This window comes from Fundulus heteroclitus, unplaced genomic scaffold (assembly GCF_011125445.2).
Source record: "Fundulus heteroclitus isolate FHET01 unplaced genomic scaffold, MU-UCD_Fhet_4.1 scaffold_106, whole genome shotgun sequence".
Lineage (NCBI taxonomy): Eukaryota > Metazoa > Chordata > Actinopteri > Cyprinodontiformes > Fundulidae > Fundulus > Fundulus heteroclitus.
The window spans coordinates 67,253-83,801 of record NW_023396519.1 but is presented as its reverse complement, the minus strand read 5'-3'; the positions used below and the strand labels follow the sequence as shown (position 1 = coordinate 83,801).

Below are 16,549 nucleotides of genomic sequence, written 5' to 3'. Positions count from 1 at the left end.
GGGAAATACCAAAATTATTTGACCCAAGTCATAATGTTTATGAGGCAATGCTATGAAATACTAAGGAAATGTGTATTAATATATTAGAACAAAGCAAAAAACAAAAATTAAAAGTGTTCTGACATTTAGCAAATGAAAAAGATTTGGTTATTTTGAAATTGGAAAGGGGTAGTCTGATTGCCTTTATTCTAGCTAAAAGTTTAGCATATTTTGCTCAGTTTGTTACCTTTCAAAATGACTGTTGTTGGTTCACAAGTGTGAAGTAGACAAAACTTGATCAGTATGCACCAAATAATTGACTTTAGAAAACTTTAGAGTAAAACTAATTAGGAATAGTGGACCTATACCCCATCTTGAATCTGCAGCTTACCACCACCTACCATGGCAGGTCCTGCGTATTTGAGAGAAAAGTAGAACAGCAGCAGCTCTCTCCAGTGTTGGCTTTGGTTGTGATCTTGGCCTCAACATCATCTTAGCATCCACTTGTTGGTGTAACCTTTGGAAACGTTTAATCTGACTGGTTAGCACAATAGCAGAAGCAGAACACAAGGTCGCACCTCTCCTCATCAGTGTTGGCTGCCAGCATGGTGACGACTGAAAAGGTACGCAGGATGTTGTTCTGCATGTTTTACCGAGCAAGTGTTCCAGGGAAAAGAAAGTGTGTTGTGAGGCAGTTTTGTGCCATGGGTGTTAAATAAATGCAGAAGGCAGGAATTCTGAACGCAACTAGTTGAAAAGTTTATGCTAATAGCTGACAAAGTGATGTGGTTTTTTGAAAGGGAAGCTTTCATCTCGAAACAGTTTCAGGTGTCAGGTTGCCACACTCTGAGGTTTTCTGCCTCCTGGCTCTCAGTCTGTTGCCCTCAGCGCTTCAGCCATCATCCACGCCTTCTATCAGGGATTATTTTTATTTACTCAATAATTGTCAAAGTAAATACCTTTGTCATAAACATTTACTTCAACTTTGGTTGTTTGGTAGACCAAGCATAATGCCAAGTTTGTGGCAGATGTTTTTTCTTTGGGTTTTTTTGGGCTTTGCATTTTGTACTAATACATAATTTGATAAAAAAATGTCTGTAATAAGCTAATTTTTTATTGACTGACTCTGACCAGTGATTGACAGATCAAATATCAAAAACAAATCTGATTTTTAGGATTTCACGTTTAGCTTACCTGCAGCTTTTTTTGGTAATGCTTCTTAATAAAGATCCCAAAAAGTGTTGTGTTATAAAAAGTAATAAATGATGATCAAGTACCGAGTACAAAACATTCACTCATGAGCAAATTGACACTTTTGTTCAGAGCCTAATCATTAGGAAACTTAATGGTCAGATGTTGGTTTACTGCCAGTAAATGAATTTCTGGTTAAGGACCTAAATTGTGGTGAATAGTTAGTTGTTTTTTGAAGTGTACAGCCAACCATTTGAAGTTAACCTGATCAGGTCTAAAACATGTGGATCATAATTTTGGTCAGGGGCCTGAAACCTTTACACTCCAAAGAGCAAATTCTGTCCTCAGTCCAGCTGAATAAAACTCATGTAGTCATATGACCGTTTTATAAATATCTAGTATGCAAAATTTGTTGTAATTTTTTAAGAACCACAATTTTCCTTATTTTATTTTAAAACCTAGAAATAAAATATTCTTGCAAAAAGAGGATGGATACATTTTCTACTATGATATGAGATATTATTTGGAGAAAGATATATTTAAAAAATATTTCCAGTACGTTTAATGTAATTCTGTTGAAAACATTCAATGCAGTTATTTTATGATAAAGCTGAAAAACGGCTTAAACCTCCATTTTTTATATCTATATTTTAAAACAAAATGAATTGGTACTTTATCATTTTTAACCAATGTTACTAAAAGCCATTGTAGAGGGTCAATAGAGGCCTCTTGTGTTTCAGAACCCTGATGTAGGTTATGACAAAGCTAGAAATGGACAATTATAAGATCACACAGGGCTTTGAATTTAAACTTTATTAGTCGTTTCTGTTATAGTTTAGCAAAGCAAACATCAAAGTATGAAGGCATCATCATTTCATTGAAGTGTAATTCATTTGCTCTTTAGTATGGCACCACCAAAAATAATTAATGAATCATTATCCAACTATGAAAAGAAAGCAAAACCATTTTAAGTTGAACCCAAGAAAACAAAACTAAAAATGATTAACAACAGGTAATAGTCATTATGTATGTGATGTAATTAAAGTACAAATCATCTGCAAGCAAAACACAAGAAAACATAAATCATACTTGGCCCACCTCCAAAAGTCTGACACCATTTTTTTTTTTGTCTGATATGAAATAAGGCAGATTCCTTCCATACAATTAAACAATCTGGAAAGAAGACGAGCAAAAGCGAAGAGGACTAGTTGTAGTTTATGTCAGTGAAATTCAAAGCAATCTTCTGGCATGCACTGAAAAAGGCGAAGAAAACGGGGGGAGAAAAAGAACTAATCAATTTGTTAAGAGACACTCACATCCTGGTTTGTGTGCGTGATCTGGGATGTTAACAGATGATGGGGAAATGGCACATTGACTTGGTGCTGCACCAGCAGGTGACGAAACAAAGCCGGTGTTAGTGCGGTGCACTCTAAAAGCCCCATAAATGCAGAATATTAACCTGTGTACTGCCGTGTTGGATGTGCAGGATCAAGGTTGATGTTAAGCCTCATCCAGTCGGGGGTTTTAACATGGAGGGGCTGCGGCGGCTGTCCACTGGCAGCTTGGCCGAGCTCTCACAGTGGCTTTTAGCAAATGGAGATTTGAACCCGCTTCATCTTTTTGCACCCTGCTGGCAAAATGATGGATGGCTAACACACAGTGAGGTATGGCTCATCTTTTCTGGTTGATATGTTCAAGTCCTATAGCAAGGTTTTGTACATACATACATTTACATACAGTACATACATACTTCAGGGAGGAATGGAGAGGTGGGAAGCTAATTAAAGTTGGGAATGTGAGCGTCGTGTGGAGAAACTGGTTGTCCTGGGCCAGCGTCAGAGCCCATTCTGACATGGGCCAGTCTGACACCAGAGGGGTTGGCCTTTGCACAGTTTTCTGGCTGTCAGATGAGGTTGATTGTTCTCCTCTCAGCAGGTCATTCTTTGTTCTCAGCAGAGTCTGGACAGAAAAGGGAGATGGGATGTAAAATTACAGTCAGATAATTGAGATAGACTAGGTTTTAAAAATTCAAGGTCTTTATTGTCATTGCTAACATTTTAACATTCAAAGAAATTTATTTTGGGAATTAGGCCTCCCACTCAGAAAGATAGAAAATGACCGCTGTGATTAGTTGAATGTGATTACATTTTTTTTTCAATTCCATTTTATTCTATTTATACAGCACCAATTAATATCTTAATTATGTCATCTTAAGGCACTTGACAAAGTCAAACCCGATCATCCAGACAGTTTCCTATCTAAGGAAACCCACTCTTAGGAGGAAAACTCCTCCTAAGAGTTTAGAGCCAGACAGTCGTCTGCATATTCGATGGCTTTGCAGCAATCCCTCATACTGAGCATGCATGAAGCGACAGTGGAGAGGAAAACTCCCCTTTAACAGGGAGGAAAACCTCCGCCAGAACCAGAACCAGGCTCAGTGTGAACGGTAATCTGCCTTGACCCACTGGGGGTTAGAAAAGACAGAGCAGAGACACAAAAAAAGCACAGAAGCACACATTGACCCAGGAATCCTTTCTATGTTACATGGTAATAACAAATGATATGTCACACAAACATATCATTCATAAATCACCAGACCAGGTGTGCCTACTATGAAGAGAAAGAGAACCAAAACTTAAAATAATAAATAATGCAAGATTGTGGAACAGTAGGAGAGTAAGTAAAATAGACCCTGATGTCCTCCAGCAGCCTAAGCCTATAGCAGCATAACTACAGAGATAGCTCAGGGTAACCTAAGCCACTCTAAGCTTTGTCAGAAAGGAAAGTTTAAAGCCTAGTCTTAAAAGTAGTTGGTTCTACAGGAGAGGAGCCTGATAACTAAAAGATCTAAGGGTTAAATGTTCAAAAGAATTGTAGGTATTAATTGGCCTGGGACTAATTAATCAGAATGAAAGATGATTGATACTCCTCCCCCTTGTGTCGTAATTCTGGTAATGTGAAAAATTAACAATGTCTTTGAAGAGAAAGACATTATATTCAGTAAACCACGTTTAATTGTTATACTTATTGGCTCAAATTGAGTTGTATTCATTTTTAGATCAGTGTTTAATCTGTTAAGTTTTGGCCGTGGGAAAGACACCGTCTCAATATCCCTTATTAATGTTGATATTAAAATAATTTGCAAAGCAGTTAGATAAAGTCACTCCTCTCATAATACAGCTGATCAAACTGGTCTCATTAAATTAAGGCAGTTATCCAAAATACACCCAGATTACTTAATTTAATAGATTATTCATATAGTAAAAACATTGAATCCAATATATTGTCTTTAGATGCTGAAAAAGTGTTTGATAGTTAAATGATACATTTTGTTTTGGACCTTTTTTTTTTTTTTCAATAAATTGGTTAAAAATTTTATACAGCTTCCCAACAGCATGTGTCAGGAAAAATAACCAAACATCTTCCAGCTTTTGTCTCCAGAGGGGCACTAGGCAAGGATGCCTGCTTTCCCACTCAGTGTTTGCCATTTTTATTGAAGCACTAGCAGCAACAATTAGACAAAATAATGTTGTTAAAGGTATAAAATGCATGAAAATAGAGCATAAAACTAGTCTTTATGCGGATTATGTATTACTTCATCTCCAGCACTTAAACACCTCTCTCTCTCTCAAGTAAGTAGATTACTAGAATCTTTCTCAAGAGTTTCAGATTATTCTATAAATTGGTCAAAAGCTACAATACTATCCAATTAACTGCTCTAAATATACTACAGTCAGGGAGTCTTAACTACTTAACTACTACTAACTAACTACGTGATGAAATTTAGTTTCAAACTGAGAGGCTGTTCCATATCTCCATTTTATGGAGCTGAAATAATTCATCACTTGTATTTAGAAAAGAGGACAGTCTGATTGTCTAAAGTTGTACTCTAGCCAATTTCAAAAGCACAGGATATGCTGACCAAATTTATAATACAGCATCCCTCCCTGATCCCAACGCTTGTTAGACAACAACCTTTTTCTTCCCTGGCGCTTTGTCTGGCATTGTTAAAGCTTTCTCTTCTCTACACCGCCCCGTGTGTCTCTGCCAACTTATTTCATATGCTGCTACTCTGCCCTATTTATTCAACCTCAACAATCTGTTCATAGCAGATACTTATGTTTCTTTTTTTTTTTCTACCTGGAAAATTCCATTTTGCAAAGCCCAAGTCTCTATTTCTGGATTAACAACTCTACTGAATGAAAAAGAAAACAATTGCACAGACGGAAATGCAAATCTCTTTCCAAATGTGTCAATATACAAATGGACTGCCATCCTATATTAGGCTGAAACTGAATCTGAGAAGAACAGTGGCGTTGTATCCTTATCAAACGTGATTTATTGGTATGATTATTGCCACTGCAGTCTGAAGTTGCTGCATGTTAAAATAGTATACATTTTACAGTTGATTTATTAAACGTCCGATGGTCGAGCTTTCAGGTAATTTATCACACTCAATCTCCAAAGACGTGCCGAGACTTGTGTGTCGCGATATCAGGGTTAACACTGCAGACATGAAATGGGTTGAGTGGAGTTACAAATGCATTTGGCCCTGGAGGAGCACGTACAAACTGCCTGCCTGCCCCTACAGACATGGCAAGATGGAGACAGACGGGGGGGGGGAACCGAGGCAGGGAGGATGAACCTGGGCAACAGTTTCCAGTACAAAGCTCAGGATTCTCTGAATAAACTGAATTTTAATTCAGCAGCTGCGGCCACTGATAGGAATCTTCTTAAAAATAGAGATGAGCGTGAGATGAGAGAGAGAGCCCGTGAGAGGTTGTTAATGTTTCCTTCGTGTCCTTACCTTTGGGCTTTGGGTCTTCAGGTATGTTCAAAGAAGGTTCTTCTGAGATCTTAGCAGGTTTTATTTCCTCTAAGAGAAAAAGGGGGAAAGGGTTAGAAGCAATGCAAATCTGTGACATGCCTCAGCAGCATGTCCTCCACAAAGCTTCTGAATCAAGCTGAGCAAATTCATAGTTCTTGTGAATCTGTCTAAGGTTTAAGATTGGGCTCAATGTGAACATTTCACAATCTAAAGGTAGTTGCTTTTTTTTTTCCCCCCTTCGCAAGACTATATACTTTATCAAAGAACAAGTTTCTGATAGCCGCTAGCATCTTCTATATAGTCTGAATGCTAATATGTATTGTGATGTGCGAGGAATTGGTAAATAGGCGGGTAGGTTGCAAGAAAAGAGGATGAGGCTGCGGGTAGAAGACGGTAGATATGGAAAACCAATAAACTGCCGTAGCTTTTTCCCCTTTTTACCAAAGCGTTCAGCAGATTTGATGTGATACACCAAATCAAGGCAAGATACGACTGAAGTGGGAGAAAACAGATACATTGTTTTCCATATTCTTTGCAAATAAAACCCGAGAAGTGTGCCATCCATTTAAATTGAACCACTTTACTCTGATGTTGTTAAATGAGATCCAGTGCAACCAAATACAGCTGAAAGGCCTCAGAGGTTTATTACTGAAACATTAGTGATGGACAGGTAGCTCTCACTCGAGGTAATGTTTTGTAGAAACAGATTGTGCTATAATTACATTTTCAAGTCTTTTGGCGTATGTCTTTACCAGCTTTGTGCATCAAGACACCGTCATTTCTGCCTGTTCTTCTTTGAAATATTAGCTCAGGCTGGATGGAAAGTGTCTCTGACCAGCATCTTTCAATCCCTAACACAGACTTTGTTGGATTTAGGTTAGAGCTTTGTCAGGGCCATTCAAACAGATGAATATTGCTATATCTAATACTTGTTTGTATTACACTGGGGCAGTTTAAGGGTGTTAGCCTACTGGAAGGTGAATCTCCAGCAGGTTTCCTTCCAATCAATGCCTCCTGAAAGAATAACCCCACAGAATGATGCCATCATTGTTTATTCAGGATGATGTACTTACTTATTGAAGGTATCTAAAACAAATGTGGCTAAATACAGACACAGGCCTATCCTTTCAGGCTTACATTTGTGAATGATTTTAAAAAACTACTCTGTGGTGTCTGTTTGCATAACGTGAAATCGTTCAAGAGGTGTGAAAACTTTTGCATGGTGTTGCATCACTACTCACCTCCGTTGCTGGTGCCAGCCATGGGTTCAGCTGTATCTGTAATGAAGAGCACACAGTGATATCAACATGGCATTCATACAGTTATAAAACCATTCTGCTTGTTGGCACAACACTTATTTCATTTATTTTTAGTCCAAGGATTTTTCAGCGGCTTCACACTTTTGACCTGATGCATTCTCTATTATCCTTGAAAATTTCAGTGCCTTCCTAAAGAGTTGTACTTCACAAAAAGAACAAAACAAACACTTGAGAAAGACTCATGCAAAATTAATTACAGGCTGCCATCCCTGTAAGGCAGCACGATACCCCCCCTCCCCAACTCACATCCCCCCATCCTACTTGTTACCTTTGTAGTCACAAAACTCCTTTATCGTCGCTCCCTGAGCAAACCTCCACATTTCCTTCTTTGGAACAACAATCATCCCAACAAAGCACACCACAAAAATAACCGCTTTCCCCAGGCAGTCTTGTGATAATGTAAACAAATACAACTGCTTAGACTCGACAGAAGATCGTGCAGCATCCAAAAGGATGTCGCCGTTCTGTTTGTCTGCAGTCAAGGTCATTTACCAGCTTGGTAATAAAGCGGTTTGCTGGTTGTCATTTACATTCAAATACCATGCAGCCTTTAAAAGCAAAACGTGTGTGCAGCAATAAATCTTTGTTTCCGTGGCTGTTCGAAAGCTACGGCGAAGAAAAATACACTCTGCTCTTTTTTTTTTTTTTCTCGTATTTAATCTGTTGCAATATTTCAGCATAAACTTTTCCTTTTGTAGACACCAGAGGGACGGAAGTACCGCTGAGAGGCAGGAAGGATGAAGCAACAACAGTCTGAGCCTTTGTATAGCTTTTTGCCTTTTAATCTGGGGCATTGAACTGCCCACAAGGCAAAATAACATCAGCCACAAGTAAAAAAATAAATAAAAATGGATTGTTTTCCTTTTCAGTGAATAATTTTACCCACAGAAATACTTGTCTTCGGGGTTTAACTAACGGTACTGTGAATATTGGATATAACTCTTGGTATTATCGAAGAATTGTCCTTAACATGCAAAACTCCACGGAGTCCCCATGAAGGTTTTTTTTCCTGTGAAATCATGATCAACAAAATTAATTTTTTTTTTTTTTTTTTTTACAACATGCAATGTGCGAATGCCCCCTTTAATCGGACATCTCTAAATAAAACCCAGAGTAGCCTAATTTGTAAATAGGCTTAATAGACAAAATATGTGAATGTGAATATGCATCATGAAGCTTTGAATACCTCTTTGCTAAATAAATTTTTTTTTTATTTGAAAGAGTGTGGCAAGCCAAGAAAAGCATATTCAGGAATTTGAGGGCGCTTCACAACCAGTGGACCAAGGCTGAGTCTGCGTATCAAAAGCCCCTATGTACATATGAATCCTACACATGGGCTATAAATTGTTGTATTTATTGTTTCAACTCCAGAATTACAGGCAAGGAAGAGTGGAGAGCCACAGAATTCCAAAAAAAGTAAAAAAAAAACAAAAAAACAACTGGACTTCTTTCAGAAGTTTGCAGACGTTTCACTTCCCATCCAGAAAGCTTTCTCAATTCAAAATGTCTGGAGTAGTTCCAAGCTTTATAGTATTGCCCAACAAAGGCCTTGTTATGGCTTAGATAGCATGCAAATTGAACATCAGCCACAGAATCCATGTTGCTTTTAGTCCATTGTGAGGTTTCCACAGTCAGTGATGATTTGTAGTGGCACGTCATCTGCTGGTGTCGGTCTGGTGAGTGTTATCAACTCAAACAGCAACGTAGCCGTCTACCAAAACTTTCAAGCACCTTTTGTAAATGCTGAATTGGTTTTCCAGCAGGACTTGTTATCTGCTCACACTGCCAAAGCTACCAACAGCTGGTTCAATGACCACAGCGTTACTGTGCTAGGTTAGCCAGCAAACTGGTCTTACCTAAACCCCATAGAGAATGTAAGGAGTATTGTCAGGAGGAAGATAGGAGACACCAGACCCAACAATGCAGGCGACCTGAAGGCCGCTATCGAACCAACCTGGGCCTCCATTACACCTCAGCAGAACCACAGGCTGATCCCCTTCATGCCACGCTGCACTGATGCAGTAATTCATGAAAACGGATTGAGTGCACAGAAATAACTTTTTAGAAGTCTGACATTTCTGTTTAAAATATACTTTTTCTAATCATCTTACCTAATATGTACATAAGAAATCCTAAATTTATGCTTTATTTCCAATTGTTTATTCACAATTGTTTACACATACATTTGCAATACCGTACTTTAACTGTAATATGCAATTACCTTCCACTGCACTTTCATTTAAATAGCTTCTGTCCAAACTTTATTTATTGATTTTATAGTAATAGCTACCTGTATATCATGCTCACAATTCTGCCTATAGTAATAGCCACCTGTACATATATTCATAGTACATGCAAACTCTGTTATAATAACAATTATCTGTATATTATGCTATTGTACATATCTGTAAAACTCTACTCATAGTAATATCCACCTGTAAATTATATTCGGTACATATCCAGCTGTAAATTTAGTTCACAATACTAGTTATGTATATATTATACTCATAGGACAAATCTATCAGTAAAATTCTGTATTCATCTCTATATTTATTCAGTACATATCCATGTTCTGTACTTATGGAACCATTGTTTATCCTGCACTTGCTGCTATTGCACTTCTGGTTAGACCTAATCTGCATTTCGTTGCCTTGTACCTGTACCTGTGTAATGACAATAAAGTTGAATCTAATCTATCTAATCTAATCTAATCTAATCTAATCTTTTTGTATTTTTATTTTTCTTATTTTTTGATCCATTGTATATATAAGGACACACTGTATATACTTGACGCACCTTTTCCTCCTTTTGGTACCTTCTTTTGATTATTGATTACTGAGCCGATGTGACAAGTGAATTTCTCCAATGTAAGATCAATAAAGCCTATATTATCGTATCTTATCTTATATTAACATTTTCATTATCTGTAAGAAATTATCTAAATTACAAGAAATCAGGGCTTGAAATATTTCACTCAATGTGTAATCTCTAAATGAGTGACTTTCTAAAGTGAAAGAATGTCTTTTTCAAGCTATTGTAATACATCACTGCATCTTTAAAATAAAAACTAGAAGTGGGACTTGTGAAGTTGCTTGATCTGAGAACAAAGCCTGCAACATACAAGCTAGCAGACGTCTCAAAGAAGGAGCTCACTAAAGCACTCACCTCATTCCACACACTTCTAACATCTTGCCTCCAAGGTAATAACAGTACAGCCCTGGTGCTAAGGTAGCATCCTGTTCCTCTAATATCCAGCAGTAATCAAACAAAACAACAAAAAACACAGTTTCAGCTGATTGTGGGCCCAGCCTCCCACTGCCTGCCAGAAGCAACGCAGCAACGTAGTTCCGCCTCACTCTCTAATTTGGCTCCTGTGTGCTGAGAGCGGAGAGGCTATCATTTAGAAAAAGGATCTGCGAGTGCTGTGGCAAACACATAAACAAGATTTTCTTTTTTCTTTTTTTGGGGGGGGGGGGCTGGTCTCTGTCTAGATTATGGTGAAGGAGAGGTACAGTGTACAGAGGGCAAGGAAAGATGAGAAAAACAGCACACAAAAGTAAGATCCTCTGTAGGAAACTGAGCAGACATTACATCAATGCTTCATAAAACTTTGGCATCCTGTTTCTGCTCCACAGACCCAAGCCCTACAAAGCTGCCGAAATAAATCGCTTAAAAGAGGATTTGATCCGATTCTACATATCTGAAAGTATTATAATGTTACTGTGATACAGAGTTCAAAACTAAGACTGAACAAACATTGCCTTGCAAAAGCATTCTCATTTTGTCATGTTATATCCACGACCTCATGCATTTCTATTGACCCCTCTAACTCTTTGAATGAAATCCAGATCAAACTAATCACCTTAAAAATCTGTAAAAATGATAATAATAATTTATTTATATTTTTTGCCATTGCAACATTGTAAATATAACATAAAAGATTGAGCGTAACAGTCAGTACGACACGGATGTTTGAGAGAAACATAAAAGTCAGTAAAGCTCTTGAACTTGCATCAGCGCAGCTATAAGCCTCCTGAACCATATGAGCTAATGCTAGCTGTTATTAGCTTGATGAAAAGCCTCCTTCGAGCTGCACTACGCAACACTCCGCCGTGGGAATGCATCCAGAGAGGCTACGAAACGACACACCAGCCTCGCGACACACAAACATGCAGGCGCGCACGCCCCACTGCCAGCAACTGTACACTGTTATGCTGGAAAAAAATAAAATCCTGGTGAGAACGCTGTGGTCCTGTTTGCAATTTGCCACAACTTATGTAGGGGACACAGCCAGCATGTGGAAGAAGGTTCTCTGGTCAGATGATATCAAAACCAAACCTTATGACCTAAGTGCAAAACACTATGCATGAAAACTAACACTAGATATCATCCTGAGTAAACCATCCCAACTTTGACCTGCGGTGGATAGCTTTTCTTCACCTGGGACAGGAAAGCTGGTCAAACGGGAAGATGGATAAAAACCATTCCTGGAAGGAAACCTGTTGGAGACTGTGATAAACCTGAGACTGGGGCAGAGGCTCACCTTCCAGAAGAACAAGGCCCAAAAAATAAAGCCTGCGTTACAATTAAAGGATCCAAACATATTTGTGTATTAAGATGAACAACTTAAAGTCCAAAACTTACACTGATAAATCTGAGACTTTAATGCTGTTAGAGAAATACCCCAAAATGATCTCCCCTGGGACGAAAAAAATCAAATGAAAACATTAGGCCCGTTTACACTACTCTTTTTTAACCGAGCCGAGACCAGTCCGAGCTCGGTAACCGAGATAACTCTCGTGTTTAAACAGTCAGCAGACTGAACAGGACCGCGCTAAACATAACCGGACCGCGCTAACTGCAGACCAGTTCCTGAGGACTGTTTTTTTTTTTTATCCCGGTTATCTGATAACGAAGAGCGCATGAGCAGACCGCGTCATCCCCTTACAGTCAGCTGACTGTCCGCGGTTTTTCCGCCGTGTCTGGCTGCACGTCCCGATTCACACTCCATTCAGACAAATTTCAGACATTCATAATAATACTAGCTTCCTTACCGTGCTACATCGTTTTCAGAGATGATTCTGCTTAGCAGTGTGATGAACCTCAGCGTCTGTCGCTGTTTCCTGCGTCTGTAAATCCTTATTAGACGTTTGTTTGTCTTATCCACGTCCCAAAAGCCGACTCTGTCAAACCATAACTTCCTGAATGTTACGGGCGCCGCCATTTTGATTTGCTAGGTCCCGCCATAGACATAATATAAGAGTAGACCCCGCATTGACTGTCGCTGCGCAGGAATTACGGGCGCCACCTTGGGGCGGTCGACTTGATACCTAATCCTGCTGATTCAAGCTGACACACTAATGATGCCTCAGCACTGTGCGGCTCATTTTTGTTTAAATCGAGGGACTATTTACGTCAGGGCTCGAGGGATAACTTTCACAAGCAAGATGAAAAGACATTGTTTATATTTTTGATCAGAATGTAAGTTTTCTATAGGAGATACAAACTTGTTGTTAGACATTAGTGAATAAACAGCATATATATATATATATATATATATATATATATATATATATATATATATATATATATATATATATATATATATATATGTATATATATATATATATATATATATATTGATTGATTGAGCTCATTGCTCATTGATGAGCCGTTCATTACAGTTCTCATCAGGTGGCGTGTCGGTTTATAAGAATCTTTTTGCCCAGAAGAAAAAATAGTGACAACTACCGATAAAAATGTGTTCTTCTCCCGAAAAAAACCCTCACCTGCACCGCGGGCTTTAGAAGAAAAAAACGCTACAGAGCGGAGTCACGGATGCAGCGCCTCAGTCAAAAGAGCAGTGAAATACACACGAGTCACTATTTGTCCTACTGTACTTTGTATTTTTTTATATTAATTTTTCATTTTCTCCCGTTCTAATCCAATGACTCGGGTCGCGGTGGGCCGCGCTGATCTCCGCAATTTGAAGCCTTCAGTTCGTATTGATTAAAATTATTATTTTACAGCTTATTTGTAAATAATAATAAAAAAACATTTATATAGTACTTTCATTTGTTAAACAAATGCTTGGGCTGGTAAAAAGGTTTTGTTCTATGGTTTCAATATACTATAGTGTATTTCATTGTATATAATAATTGTAAAAAAATAAATAAAGGTTACTACTTTACAGATTTCGCCCATCACGGGTTCTTTTTGGGAAGTATATGTACATATGTACATGTACAAATGTGTTTGTTTATATAGCAATAAAAAAATTATAAAAAATGTGTGCGTGGCTGTGTTTTGAAACATACATACATCATGTCAGAATATTCTATTACTTTTAACCCCACTAAGATTATTTAAACGCATTGGACCATTTGTTATAATAGCTATAGTTTTAAAGTTTTAAGCAAAACAAATGTGAAAATTAGTTCAACATTAAACGAGTTATAGTTGATTAAAATTGATTCTGCACCTGGTTAACACATTAGACTTAGCGGAGTTGTCGACCGCCCCAAGATGGCGCCCCTAAATCTCGTCAGCGCCTATAGGCGAGAGCGGTCGATGCGGGGTCTACTCTTTATATATGTCTATGGGTCCCGCCTTCAATCCCAGAGAGCAGCAGTACCGCAGATCGTCACTAGGAGGCGAGGAGCAACCAAGGAACCGGGATAGTGTGGTGTGTAAACGGTCGTCTTGGCTTGGTTAACTGATCCAAGCTCGGACTGGTCTCGGCTCGGTTAAAAAAGTGTAGTGTAAACGAGCCTATTAATAACGTATACCCCCCCCCCCCCCCCCCCCCCCTTCAAATTGGTCTAACACAGAGCTGTCACACTCCAGTCCTCGAGGGCCGGTGGCCATCAACCTCTAGATGCGCCTCTGCTTCAACAGACCTGAATCAAATAATTAAGCCATTAGTGGGAGTCCGTATGACCTCACTGCATGCTAAGGAAATAATTCAGCCATTTGATTTAGGTGTGTTGGACCAGGGACACATCGGCCCTCGAGGACTGGAGTTTGACACCCCTGGTCTAACACATAAAATCCTGTGGAGATCTTCAACGGGTGTGATGATTTATTCCAGCCAGCACAGGTCACAGAGTTAAACACAACAACTCTAAAATGATTGCAAACTTTTACTATATTTAGCACTTCATATAAGTTCCAGCCTTCTGGGGAGGAGGGAAAAATGTGCATGTGCTCACATTTCCACACAGAAGAGGGGGGGGGGGGGGGCAGGAAGGAAGAGAGCTGGGCATAAGTCACCCTCATCTGCAGACAAGCAGAAAATTACATCCCCCTACCCTCCATTCATTTATTAGACAAGGGGTAGTTAGCGTTTTGTTGGTCAGCATTAGTGTTCTGCACAATGACCATCAGCCACAGCAGAAAATCCCTTTGAGCCAGGCATAAATGGCAGATGAACATATAAAAGTATTACATGAAAAAAAAAACAGATATTTGATTAGTAACCGCCTTTGTTTGCTAAAATTCCCTCGTTACTTCTCATTGTCATCAAAGCTCATCTGTCACACCACAGTTAACGGTCCTGCAGCCCATTCAGCCCACGAGGAGGTGGTCCCCGTGTTCACAGAGCAGCTTGGGAACCGCATCTGCTTAATGTTCCAGACCGGACCCTTGGGCAGAACAGGAGCTCCTCTTTGTCCTACAGCCACAGGAGATCTCCGTGACATTTATCCAACTCATCTTCTTCAAGAGTGGAAGAAAAGGATCCGAGGAGAAAAGAAATCGATGGAGGTGTGGAGATGTCTGTACCCTGCAGGGTCAGTTCCCCAGGAGAATTTTATTCCCCTTCATTTGATCCCCAAGCCTTGGTTTTGACACGCTGGTGTGCAGTGTGTGAACCGGTCTGGAAGATTTGATCTCCAGAAGATCATAAGCGAGTCCAGCTGCTCGGACTCAAACAATGAACATGACCCATCACAATGTGAGCTCAGGCACGGCTGAAAACTGCATTCACTTCTCACATTGAGCCCAGGGTATCTTCTGATAGGTCCACTTACAGATTAAATCTCTTTCAGCAAATACAAAGCATTTTTATTTCAATACAGTATAATCTCTGTTTTGTGGATTTTACGAGGCACCCGGAGGGCTTTTCCGAGACATGAAGAAAATGTCAAGGTCAGTCGCATTCTCTGTCAAAGATTCATTTCCACACGATAAATTGCTCGGGAGGAGGGATTGCTGCAAATTGAGCAACTCAATGCAATTATTTGATTTTCTGTTGAACAACTTTTAAACCACTAGAATCACATGATTAATAAAATACCGCTTTATATAATAGTTTCGATTGGACTATCAAGTATCTAGATCAGGGGTCATCAACCTTTTTGAAACGGAAAGTTACTTCATTGGTGTTGTGTCATATGTAGGGCTACCAGTACTGATCTTTGAACTGGAAGAGTCAAAGTTGACCTTAACTTTATGTATAAATAATTAAATTTGTCATGCTTTGTTTTAGATATTGTTATTTTTAAATCTATATAAATGCAAGTGTGATGAAACAAGAAGGGTAATGGAATAAAATAAGTTTTGTTAGTGGATTGTGCTTCTTTAGAAATGTGGGCACCACATGTGGTCCTAGAGGACTACTTGGTGCTCCCGGGCGCCATGTTGGTGACCCCTGATCTAGATCATCCAGAATTGGATCTGCGCTGACCACATGTTTGTGTTGTATCACAACAAATTGGATTAAAATTGGACTAAACTGGACTTGATTAAGTTTCATATCAATTTAAACAATTTGTTTTGTGCTGGTGCTTTAAAAATATGGGAGTCCTAAGCAATTTCCTGTTAATTTCCCACAGTTCTCAGTCTTTTTAAGGCCGTCTTTAAAGTACAGGTACAAAAAGTCACTGGAATTTTTTGCAGGTATTTCTACGTGGCTCAGGCATTGAACGTGGAACACCAATGAATATAAGGAAGATGGATGGATGAATGGAATAAATGGACGGACAGACAGAGGGATGGATCCAAGTTTGGACGAAGGGATGGGTGGATGAATTTAAAAAGTAGATGGATAATTGTGGACTGATGGATCAAAACTTTAGAGAATGGGACAGGGAATATTGGACGTAAATAATGGATATATAATTTTCTTCCACATGATATTCCATACTTATCCAGACCTGGAGAACACTAAAATACAATTTCATAGTTTTTTGCAGACTTTTTAAGAACCCTGTAGACAAACAGAATTAAATAA

At 38.9% G+C, this 16,549-nt stretch overlaps 1 protein-coding gene across 1 annotated transcript in view; it reads right to left on the bottom strand.

The window, feature by feature from the left end:
• Positions 1–1,965: 1,965 nt before the first annotated feature.
• Positions 1,966–16,549, bottom strand: part of LOC105934718 (mono-ADP ribosylhydrolase 2) — a 63,675-nt gene continuing 49,091 nt past the window's right edge. The window contains exons 8-10 of the mRNA XM_036128666.1: positions 7,240–7,275; positions 5,978–6,046; positions 1,966–3,129 (exon numbers count right to left, since the gene is read on the bottom strand). Of these exons, the coding sequence (XP_035984559.1) occupies positions 3,107–3,129; positions 5,978–6,046; positions 7,240–7,275 (128 nt within the window). The 3' untranslated portion in view covers positions 1,966–3,106. The remainder of the gene's footprint in view (positions 3,130–5,977; positions 6,047–7,239; positions 7,276–16,549) is intronic.